The sequence below is a fragment of the Salvelinus fontinalis genome, chromosome 1 (assembly GCF_029448725.1).
Source record: "Salvelinus fontinalis isolate EN_2023a chromosome 1, ASM2944872v1, whole genome shotgun sequence".
Lineage (NCBI taxonomy): Eukaryota > Metazoa > Chordata > Actinopteri > Salmoniformes > Salmonidae > Salvelinus > Salvelinus fontinalis.
This window is the reverse complement of record NC_074665.1, coordinates 27,292,963-27,305,095: the sequence shown is the minus strand read 5'-3', so window position 1 is coordinate 27,305,095 and position 12,133 is coordinate 27,292,963. Positions and strand designations below refer to the sequence as shown.

The window sequence follows — 12,133 nt, the reverse complement described above, 5'->3', positions numbered from 1 at the left end:
GCGTTATATTATTATATTAGTATATTATACGTTTACATGATGGCCAGGCGTATGTCTTGATTACCTCTCTCAAAGTTCAGTAGATTAGCATACATTTGACTCAGTTTTATCAGAATAGATGCTCTATGCCATATAGAGCAGTCCATAGGCGACTGCAGGTTATTTCCACAAGGTTTAATTGAGGATGCCTCCAGCAACAACAATTTAAAAAACGATAACTCAATTCTTTATTTTTGGAATTATTGACAATGTTCTCAAAATGTGACATGTATTGAACAGTGAAATAACAATTGGCAATCAGTGACGTACTCTGCCATTTACGATCTATAAAAAGCAAAAACCTTTTCTGAAAAAAACCACAACTGTTAAAACACCTTTGACAGCACACTCAACGAAGTTATTGAAACATACTGAACTCTGGATCAGATTGATTTAATTCAAAGGTTTACGGATGACTCACATTAAGTCTCAAGAAACAATATTTTTAAACCTCAGTTTAATGTTGACGTTGCAAATTGTATTCATTTTCAAGAGTCTGTAATACCAGAGGAAGTTATAAAAGGTCACTTAACTGACAGAGTTCCTCATCTTGTGCAGAATTGGCCTATCAAATATATGCCCATATATGGTGTATAGTTATTTCGCTGTTGCTATTAAATGGTAAAATAGTGCTTATAAACAATAATATCAGCATGCAGATGGTTTTGACATCAAATGCATTGAAATAAATGCCCTCATATCAGTTCTCAGTTAGCTACTGAAACTGATTGTCACACAAACTGGTTTTAAAATATTATACATCTTCATTTCTACCTAGCATACATACAGTATAGATAGTTAAGAGAAAACAACATGTATGTCAACAGCAGATGAACTATTATACAGTACTATACAATACTTTCTAAAATGGTGTCTAAACCTGAATCTCCTACATTTCTTTAAAAGCTCAGAATGGTGATGGCATCGAGAATAGCTACATTCACTTTATACAAAACAGAATGCATTGAGCATAGACTGGCATAAGCATATCGGTAAAGTCAACCAGTGATGAACCACATAACTTTACAGTTGATAAAACACCAGTCCTAAAACAAATCTGTGTACTCTTCAAATAAAAAGTGAGAGTGAATTAATTGCAAATTGTCTTTGACAAAAATGAATAATGATTCGAGGACTTAATTTGAGTTTTTGCAGTAGACAACAAAAATACTTACGAAGGACCAATTTTGTGCTCAGTTCCAGAAATAATTACGCATGACCTATCATCAGTTAATAGGTGTTTTTCATGAATTACTTGTTCTAATATATAACGTGTTAAATAGTTATATGCATATTACATGAAGAGTACACTTAATATACTAACACAATATAAGATCAAGACACAGTCAAGTTGTACCAATTGGGAAATGTATACCAAAGAAACATAATACAAATAATACATGTAATAATAATGACCAGAAAATATCTGGTAAAACTAAAGAGTACTGCCATCATTGTGCAAAATATAAGTGATAAAAAGCTGAAATGAAACGCACACAAACTTTCAAAGATGACCCTACAGTCAATCACTAAGGTGACTGCTGTTTTGAATGAATTGCTACAAAATAATGAATGATTCTTAGTATATTTATATTCAATCTTTGTAGGATTATTCTGGTTAATTAAGGACTGTGGGCTGTATTGGGGACAGTTGGACTCTCTTGTTAAAAATATTTGAGGTGAACTAAATCATCTATTAATCAAATGAAAAGCATCAAATGGCCTAATTACACATGTATTATGTATCATTGCACAAACAGGCTCCACTAAATAAATTAGAATTTGAATCTTTGGGAGGACAACTTCTTGTTTAGAGCATTCAAAATAAATGGAAACATTCATCAATTGTTAAACACAACAATTGTGGGCAACACTTTACTTTAAGTGAAATTTACAGTAGTTACTTTAATACAGTAACAACACTTTACTTTAAGTGAAATTTACAGTAGTTACTTTAATACAGTAACAACACTTGACTTTAAGTGACATTTACAGTAGTTACTTTAATACAGTAACAACACTTTACTTTAAGTGACATTTACAGTAGTTACTTTAATACAGTAACAACACTTGACTTTAAGTGACATTTACAGTAGTTACTTTAATACAGTAACAACACTTGACTTTAAGTGACATTTACAGTAGTTACTTTAATACAGTAACAACACTTGACTTGATCCACTCTTATAAGGACCATGTTCCACAGAGGTTTTATAGGAGTAGTTCATGTGTAGTTAGTTACATGTAAATACATTCAGAATCAACTTTGTGTAAAGTATGAACAACAAGTGCAGAGTAAGCCTAGTTCTCAGACTTGATGTGACTTTTATGAAATCTAAAGAACAACCACAATAACTGCCCCTTGTTCGCAGTACCCAATTTGGATATGAATATGGACTCTAGCAAAGCATTGTTCTGTATTCACCACTTTGAATATTCAAATAATTATCTTACGTGCATTTGGATTGAGTTGTGCGAAAGGGTAGAAGACAGTTGTCAATATGACATAAGGAATGCTTCTGTGCATTAGATTATTTTAGGAAACAGGAAAGTTTGTGTTAAACATAGTAAAAGGCACAAGACATCATAGTCGTTGACCAGACGGACATACTGGCAGTTCAGACTTCGGACGTTGTTTTCACACAAGAACGTCGTTAAATTGTAGATCAGCTCCAATAAAAACGTCACAGGCGACCTAAATAAGCAATTCATTAGATTCAAAATAATCTCGGCGTCTGTTATCACCTGTCCAATAACTCCAAAAAACGGGTCTTGTGCCTCCAGCCACAACAACAAAATCAGGGGATCTTTCTTTCATCAGTACTCAAGAATAAAATAGTTTGGAGGAGCTGTTCAAGGTTAGAATCTCACATAAAGATTTGCCTACAATAGGAATACACTTTCTTATGGTTCATATCGATATTTAAGGGCAACAAACAGTAACCGTAAAGCCCACTGATTCATACAGACAGGATGAACATGTGTTCAAATTATTCCAGTTGAAATTAGCTGCCCAAAACGATGCATGATGTCTTGGATTTAGTATGGCATTTCTCAGGAATATGAATCAAGTTATTCTAGAATACTCATTGAAAGCTGTCAGTATGACTGCTGACATGTATTATCTAAGACAGTCTAAAAAATATATATATCGATGAGTAATTCATATGCTTGATATGTCCCGACGCCGTTTTTTTGAGAGGCTCCCATGTCACATCAATGTAATATATATACAACAACACGGAGTGAGCACTTGATAAAGTGTGTGAACCCTCTCCTACTGTACATTTAACATTTACATTTAAGTCATTTAGCAGACGCTCTTATCCAGAGCGACTTACAAATTGGTGCATTCACCTAATGACATCCAGACAATACTTACTCTTTCAGCATTGATATGGTGAGTATTACACCTCAGTACAAGAATGTGAATAAATGTAATATACTATGTCTTTAGTATATATAATGTATACCAACAGTATAATGCTAGTACTAAAGTTCTTCCTTGGGCACAGGGCAGGCAACATAGCTACATAAACAGTTTGTTATACGCCTGCAGCACCCAGGGTAGTAGAGAAGGCAGTGAGTTTGATATCAGGAATCATCAAAAGCGTTTCCATTCGTTTTTTTGGTTTGTCTTGGAAACACATGAACAGGGAGAGAATATTTCTGTATGTTCTGTGAGCTGCTCTGGATTCTTGAATCACAGTTGTTGGTGTCAAATAAAACACAGGGAAGTGTACACTATAAAAGGTTCATGTCTTACTTTCACATAGTGAATAAAGACAGATGAAAATCAAGCATATTCATCTCAAAGAAATGCATCTGTGTCTCTCTGTGGCTTTGACGGCTTTTCTACCCCGAGAAGCCTTCAACAAAAAACTGCAAAGGAAACTGAAATCTGTCGGTTTCTGAGTCTTACTGAAGTCAGTCTGCTCATTGCTGCCACTGGAGCCCCCCCCCAATATTACTGGCTCTGTCTTCAGTCGGCTGGAAAATCTTTGAGTAAAATGGCAACCACAGGTCGGGTCAAAACTCAAAGATATCTCCAAATGTCTTCAAGTTTCCATTCTGTAGCTTTGAGCGAAATGTCACTGAGCAGATCTCTTGAATCTCTACTACTTGGCCAGTTGGAAAGGATTTTGACCCTTTTAAGGAAAAAGAGGTTCATGTCAATGGATAACTATTTCCATACTACCAATCTATATGCCTTTCCCCCATTCATGTGTACTGTAGTGTACTGTATGTCAGTTCAAAGACCTCACCTCAAACAGCACAATCCATGCTTTTTGGCACACACACACATTCAGGTCAGTACAAACCAGAGCAGAGCAATTAAATTAAGAGACTTAAATGCACACTTCCCAATATTCATGTTAAATGGAACATTTGTATAACAAAGGCATCCCCTGATCCACAACTCTGCATGGTATTCAATGCAAAGTAATGCAACAAAAAAGGTGATACACTCACTTCCCTACTGTGACAGTGAAGCCAACACCTTTATTTTGGCTCTATATTCCAGCATTTTGGATTTGAGGTGAAATGTTTTATATGAAGTGACAGTACAGAATGTCACCTTTATTTTGAGGGTATTTTCATACATATGTCTTACTGTTTAGAAATGAATGCACTTTATGTACAGTATCTAGTCCCCCCATTTTAATGTCTCGTAAGTATTTAGACAAATTCACATATAGTGAATAACGTTTAGTCAAAAATTAAGTATTTGGTCCCATGTTCATAGCACGCAATGACTACACAAACTTGTTGGATGCATTTCCAGTTTGTTTTGTTTATGTTTGGGATTATGCTGTGCACAATATAAATGAATGGTAAATAATGTATTGTGTCATTTTGGGGTCAATTTTATTGTAGAGACACAGATGCACAAAGATCATACCCCCAAGACATGCTAACCTCTCACCATTACAATAACAGGGGAGGTTAGCATTTTATATCATACCCCCAAGACATGCTAACCTCTCACCATTACACTAACAGGGGAGGTTAGCATTTTTTTTGGGGGGGGGGTGGGTATGATATTAATGCTTCTGTAACGATCTCACTCATCATTGTTCGCGATTTATTCATGATTATCCGTAATCATGGTAGCATGCATCCACATTAATGTAGAACTGTTCAGAAACATATTCTATTCTGATTCACAATAAAAGTGACTGCAAAATGAAACAATACATTATTTAAGAGCGAAGTCCATAAGAGCAGACAAAGGATACCAAGGATCTAGAAAGATTCTGTATGGAGGAATGGTCTCAGATACCTCCAAATGTGTTCTAATCACATAAAACATTTTAGAAAAAGTCTCAGTGCTGTTATACTCACAAGGGGAGGGTGCTAGAGAATTGAAAACAGGGGTGCCAATCATTTTGACCCCTATCTGTTTTTGACCACTAATACTTTTATGATATATTTCTCTGAGCAATTGTATTAGTATAAAATAATATAATTTCCCAATTTTTGGAGCGTATAATATGGCTCAGTATTTGTATTATATATTTTATACAGTATTCTTTGCTCATCTTTATGAAGGGTGCCAATAATTATGGACCTGACTGTGTGTTATTTTTAAAGCACACAACTGCATGTACTGTAAAAATGGTATGTTTATTTCTAATTGTCATTTTGAACATATTAGGTCAACCAACATACATGTCCACTTGAACACGGATCCTCAATGATTTCCCATGAACTATGGGTTGAACTCTAACACAAGGAGGGCAAGGCAGGGGGACAAGGCATAGTATGAGGTATAAGAACCCGGTGGAGACTTTATTGAGGGTGGTAATCTGACAATCTCTTAATCTAGCTATACATTTCCAGGCAGAGCAGAACACAGAGTTTTTTTACAATGAGCAGCGGTAATGGAGCAACTCTACTCCAGTCCCCTTCATCCATTTCTTCAATACTGATTCATAAACACATAGACGTAGACTACGACATCCTATAAAACAGCTGTAAATAACAAGTCTGTTTTTTTCTTATCAAAAAATATATATTTATTGTCCATTAATGGCTTTCTTAATATAAATAAATGGATGAGGTACACTGGCCGTAGAGGCTATGTGGCCGGTTGCAGCAGCATGCCTTAAGGGTGAGCAGCAATATTTCAGTCATCCAAGAGAAAGCTTGTAACATGGGTTTGTCTCAATTTGATAACGTTCTAACAAAAAGGCAAACACCCATGGTTAAAGAGAGCCTGATAGTGAAAAAGCAACGGGTGGCCCCTTAGATTTGGTTCCCCAAAAACATTTACAGATAACTTGGACAAATTGAGGTCAGGTTATATGTGAAGCTATAGCTTAGAATGGTTGGTCACTCTGGCTGTATAACTACTCAGCCAGTGAAAAAGCAGCAAACACTAAGTATTTGTTTTCTATTTAAAAATGGCAGTTTTGCCATGGTGGAAACAATTAAAGCTTGAAATGGTCTGGCAATCTTAGTTGAAACCGCCTTCATGAGATCCCCTTTCAGAGAAAGCGACAAAATGTGCTTGTGTGGCATGCTGGCTAGTCAGGATACTTTATGGGTTTGTGATATCAGAAATCCTAAACGGTTCAAATCGGATGAGATCCATGAGTATCCGTGTGCTAGTGATTCAAATGGCTATACTGTACAGTGCAGACTAAATACAGTGCTGTCTGTCACCGTGACTTGAGTTGTGTACATATTTAGACAGGAATTATTTGCGGTGCTGTTCATTTTGATAGTTTTGATCGCTACAAAGAGGGTTCAACTAAGATATTTCAATAAGCCAACGCTTCATCTTTCCAGCCCCACAATTCAGTGCAGCATGGTCACAACAAAACAACATCACATGATACAATAAGTTAATAGGCAATATCCATTCACATTATGCACAAATATCATGCATACTGTATGTAGCCACATTGTCATTCTTCCTTATTCAAACATGTCGACATAATGCATAGCTCTAAAATAAAATCCAATACATAAACATTATTACAAGTAATAAAAATAAACAATCTGTACAAAACTCCTGGCGTATTGTTATGATTTTCTTTTTCTTCCCTCAATATAAGAAAGCACATACAAAGTACAAAAATAAATATTCTATGTACAATCACACGTGCCACCTCGAAGTTATCGTCACTGCAAGGAGAAAACAAGAGGCCACAAACCACACATTAGTTCATGCGCTGTTCATCGAGGACATAATGAACATGAATACAGTTAATAATAAGCCCTTTTCTACAGTAGAAATGAAGACATGATAGATGATGTTGTTGATTATACTAGCATGGGGATCATTTAAAAAGCAGAACTGCCAAGCACTTTATCACCTCAAGATGCAGATCATGTGCGTTTACAGCAGGAAACCAACACTCTTTCACTTACTTTATTCCAACACCCTGATACTGGTAGGCCGTCATCCCCCTTAGGAAAGAGAGGGAGTGAGTAATAAAGATACACTCTGAGGTAACACTTTACATGAAGTTGTTCTAAAACAGATATAAACTTAAGGTAATGTGTTAGCCACACTGCCAAGACTGTAGAATGTGCCTTAATGTACAGTATAACACAATGCAGTTTACTGTTGAATAAAAATGCTTTGGTCAGGATAATACTATTGTGTGTGTATATGTGTATAATATTTATGCAATGTACTATGCATATTGTGTTAAAAAAGCAGTAACAACCAGCCAAACAGCTACTGGTACACATTGGCAACTGACCTTTTCTGAAAGTGGGAGAGCAAAAATGTTGTAGTATTTATAATATTAAAATCATTTTCCTGCAACGCTGTCTCTTAACAGGGGGAAATCCATATTTATGAACAGAACACAACTATTTTTCTTAGGTTTTGTCACAATAAATGATATTGAAAAAGTTTTTTAATTACTTGTTTACTAATCTACTACCTTCCCTGAAAATCCCACCCATAGTGATTGATTGACAGATCTGAAACCCTACCATCTCGGTGACTCTCACACATATCCTGCTCCTCCCTTGACAATCCCACCTACAGTTACCGACTGACACTGTCAAGAATGTGGCCAGGATAACACATGACAATGACGAAAAAATTAATAAATTGGGACGAATAATATTGTTTTACCTAATAAGGATTTTGATTATAATTTTGCACTTGGTAGGTTAATAAAAAGCATTGTTTAATTGCACGTTGAGTTTTCGTCTTCTTTTTGTCACAAATAATGCGATCACAATAACGTAGTACAATTACAAATGCGAACTTTGGTTTATCTTTAAATTAAAAAAATGTAAAGTTATCTGGAAGGGCATTGAAGGGCATTGAACAAGAACTGTCAACTTAAAAATTCCAACTGGAGTTTTGAATTTAAATGTGATCACTGATTATGTTCATATAAAAATAATATTGCCAATGTATTATTAATTTATCATTATCATGATCAAATTAGAATTTTTGAGGCAGCTCTATATATCCATAAATTGCAGCCCCAAATCTGCAACAAAAATAATAAAATGTAGCTCCGATAATATTGATCATATTTGAACAGTTTGGGCTAGAGCAGGGGTCTTCAAACATTTATTTCATAAAAACGACTTAATCAAAAATATTTTGGGGGGGAGCTACTCATATACTGCCTGCATGTTTTCTTATTGTGTAGGCCTAATTTGATACATAGAAACAAAGAACAGCACAGCATACATAACGTAACTGTGTTTGTTTCTTAAAACCACACAAATCATTCTACTGTAGCCTACCCTGAGAATCTTTCCTTTTAAAATGATGAGAGAATAAAAAGGTTTTACATTTGAACAAATATGTAGCCTGCAGTAACAGGATTATTCTTCAATTATTCTAAAATGGTCATTTTGAACAACAACCACAGTGAGTAGGCTATATATTTGACAACAAAAAGTGAAGAAACAGAATAATCATGAAAAGTATGAGGAATAACAAAGGTGCATTAATTGACCGTTCCGCTTTTACTCCAATATGGATTTTCTTTGGCACCGTTTCTTGAAGCATTGTCACCATGAAAATGTTTAGAAGGAACTTGTCTCAGAAGCATACATATTTGATGGAAGTAGGGTAGAAATGGCTTATTTTGTCAATTTTACTTACCAAGCAGAGCTGTTTGTTTTATCCAGATACAAATGATCCTGTGCTTTGTGGGGCATAGGCACATACTGTACAGTGCATTCGGAAAGCATTCAGACCCCTTCACTTTTTCCACATTTTGTTACGTTACAACATTATTCTAACATTTATTTAAACAAATTTCCCTTATCAATCTACACACAATAAATACCCCATCATGGCAAAGCAAAAACACGTTTGTAATTTTTTGCAAATGTATTAAAAATATAAAAAATTAAATATCACATTTACATAAGTATTCAGACCCTTTACTCAGTAGTTTGTTGAAACACCTTTAACAGTGATTACAGCCTCGAGACGTCTTGGGTATGACGCTACAAGGCTGGCACACCTGTATTTAGGGAGTTTCTCCCATTCTTCTCTCCAGATCTCCTCAAACTCTGCACAGATATTTTCAGGTCTCTCCAGAGATGTTCGATCGGGATCAAGTCCAGGCTCTGGCTGGGCCACTCAAGGACATTCAGAGACTTGTCCAGATGCCACTTCTGCATTGTCTTGGTTGTGTGCTTAAGATCGTTGTCCTGTTGGAAGGTGAACCTTCACCCCATGCTGAGGTCCTGAGAGCTCCGGAGCAGGTTTTCATCAAGGAACACTCTGTACTTTGCTCTGTTCATCTTTCCCTCGATCCGGACTAGTCTCCCAGTCCCTGCCGCTGAAAAACATTCCCACAGCATGATGCTGCCACAACCATGCTTCACCGTAGTGATGGTGCCAGGTTTCCTCCAGACGTGATGCTTTTACTGAGGAGTGGCTTCCGTCTACCATAAAGTTGGTTTTTGCTCTGACATGCACTGTCAACTTTGGGACATTATATAGACAGGTGTGTGCCTTTCCAAATCATGTCCGATCGATTGAATTTACCACAGGTGGACTCCAATCAAGTTGTAGAAACATCTCAAGGATGTCTCATTGCAAAGGGTCTGAATACTTATGGAAATAAGATATTTCTGTTTTTTATTTTTAATACATTTACAAAATTTCTAAAACAGGTTTTCGCTTTGCCATTATGGGGTATTGTGTGTAGAAGGATGAGGATTTGTATTTATTTAATCAATTTCAGATTAAATGTAAACGTAACAAAATGTGGAAAAAGTGAAGGGTTCTGAATACTTTTCAAATACACTCTATGTAGCCTACACAGCTTGACTACATTGCAACTGCAAAGCGACAATGGTGCATTCGCATATGGGGCTCACCCAGGACTGTTACTTTTGTAACTGAATGAAAACATTTTAACAATGTATTTTAACCGATTGATGTTGGGAAAATAGATGGCAAAATGCAGAATGGTGTTAAATGCCTGTAAGCAGCTTGGGGGGAAATTATTTCACAGATTCAATCATGTAATATTAGGCCTACTGATTATTTCTCAATTTGCGAGCTACTTATTGACAGCCCACAAGCTACCTGGCATGCAGTTTTCTGCAAAGGTGCAACCTTTCAGACAATGATGGAAGGCTACTCAGAATCAGAGGCTGCGATACAGCAAAGTCAAGACATTCCCGGGCCAAGACATGCCCAGGCCGTGTTCAGGCAAAGTGAAATGATACATGCCGCTCAAATGATATGTAACACCATTGGACCAACACCATCGGATATGACACAACGATACAAATATGACACAACGATACAAACAGCACAACAAAATAGATAAACCATTTTTTTGCAAGTGCCTTTTCATTTTATACACCAGTGGTGCAACTAGTGCTTTCTAACTGCACTGAACTAAAACAGTGGCGCACGGGAGCGAAGCAAAACTTTAGAGTGGTCAAAACAATCCATCTTGAGGCGACAGGGTGCAATCGACACAATCGCTTCATTATTATATCATATTTCAAATGGACACATCTATTTTAATACATACTAGCTCAAAACATTATTAATCATTGAAAATAAGAAATTACCCAATGGATTATGATCATTTTGCACCCCCACTTTTTTACCAGAAAGTGGGGATGCAGCAGCTCCATTTGCTCCATTGCTCAGGCGCAGTAGTAGATGTGTATGTGTGAAAATACTCTATCGTCTAAATTCCTTCAAACTGTACTTTTGACCCCTTTTTCGTGATATCCAATTGGTAGTTACAGTCTCGTCCCATCGCTGCAACTCCCGTAGGGACTCGGGAGAGGTGAAGGTTGAGAGCCATGTGTCCTCCGAAACATGACCCCGCCAAGCCGCACTGCTTCTTAACACACTGCTGACTTAACCCGGAAGCCAGCCGCACCAACGTGTCGGAGGAAACACCGTACAACTGGCGACCGGAGTCAGCTTCGATGCGCCCGGCACGCCACAAGGAGTCGCTAGAGAGCGATGGGACAAGAACATCCCGGCTGGCCAAACCCTCCCCTTAACCCGGACTACGCTGGGCCAAATGTGCGCCGCCTCATGAGTCTCCCGGTCGTGACACAGCCTGGGATCGAACCCGGGTCTGTAGTGATGCCTCTGGCACTGCGCCACTCGGGAGGCCTCATTCAAACTTTTATTTAGGTTTGAGCCCAGCCAGTGGGCTGTTATTTTCTTTCATCTGGCAACTTCTATGAATGAATCAAACCTTCCATTCCCCTTCTCCTTCTCCTTTTCAATACACAAACTCAAAACAGGGTTCGATGAAAATCAATGAGGAGGCCCTGGTTTTTCCAAGATAATCTTTCCCAATACAGTTCTGTTGGCCAAAAAGGTAAGGGACAAGGTGGGAAAAGGGTGCCATGCGAGTGGGACAGGGATACAAATAACGAAAAGTAAAGCCATTAACTATTAAGAGTACTTGACATTTTCAAACAAAAGTCACTGAATGGATCACGGGTTGTGATCAAGAAAATAGATTCTGTAACACACCACTAATCCGTGTAGGTGTTCTGCTGCCCTTGCAAGACACAATAACAACATTCTCAGCAAATCAATTATTAATGTTAGTAAAAGTGAAAAATCATGATGCACAGCTCATCTAAATAAGTGTTCTAAGCA

At 37.1% G+C, this 12,133-nt stretch overlaps 1 protein-coding gene across 1 annotated transcript in view; it reads right to left on the bottom strand.

Moving 5' to 3' along the window:
- Nucleotides 1–5,648: 5,648 nt before the first annotated feature.
- LOC129851519 (collagen alpha-1(XIII) chain-like) overlaps nucleotides 5,649–12,133 on the bottom strand; it is a 51,049-nt gene continuing 44,564 nt past the window's right edge. The window contains exons 38-39 of the mRNA XM_055918145.1: nucleotides 7,420–7,458; nucleotides 5,649–7,173 (exon numbers count right to left, since the gene is read on the bottom strand). Coding sequence (XP_055774120.1) covers nucleotides 7,171–7,173; nucleotides 7,420–7,458 — 42 coding nt within the window. The 3' untranslated portion in view covers nucleotides 5,649–7,170. The remainder of the gene's footprint in view (nucleotides 7,174–7,419; nucleotides 7,459–12,133) is intronic.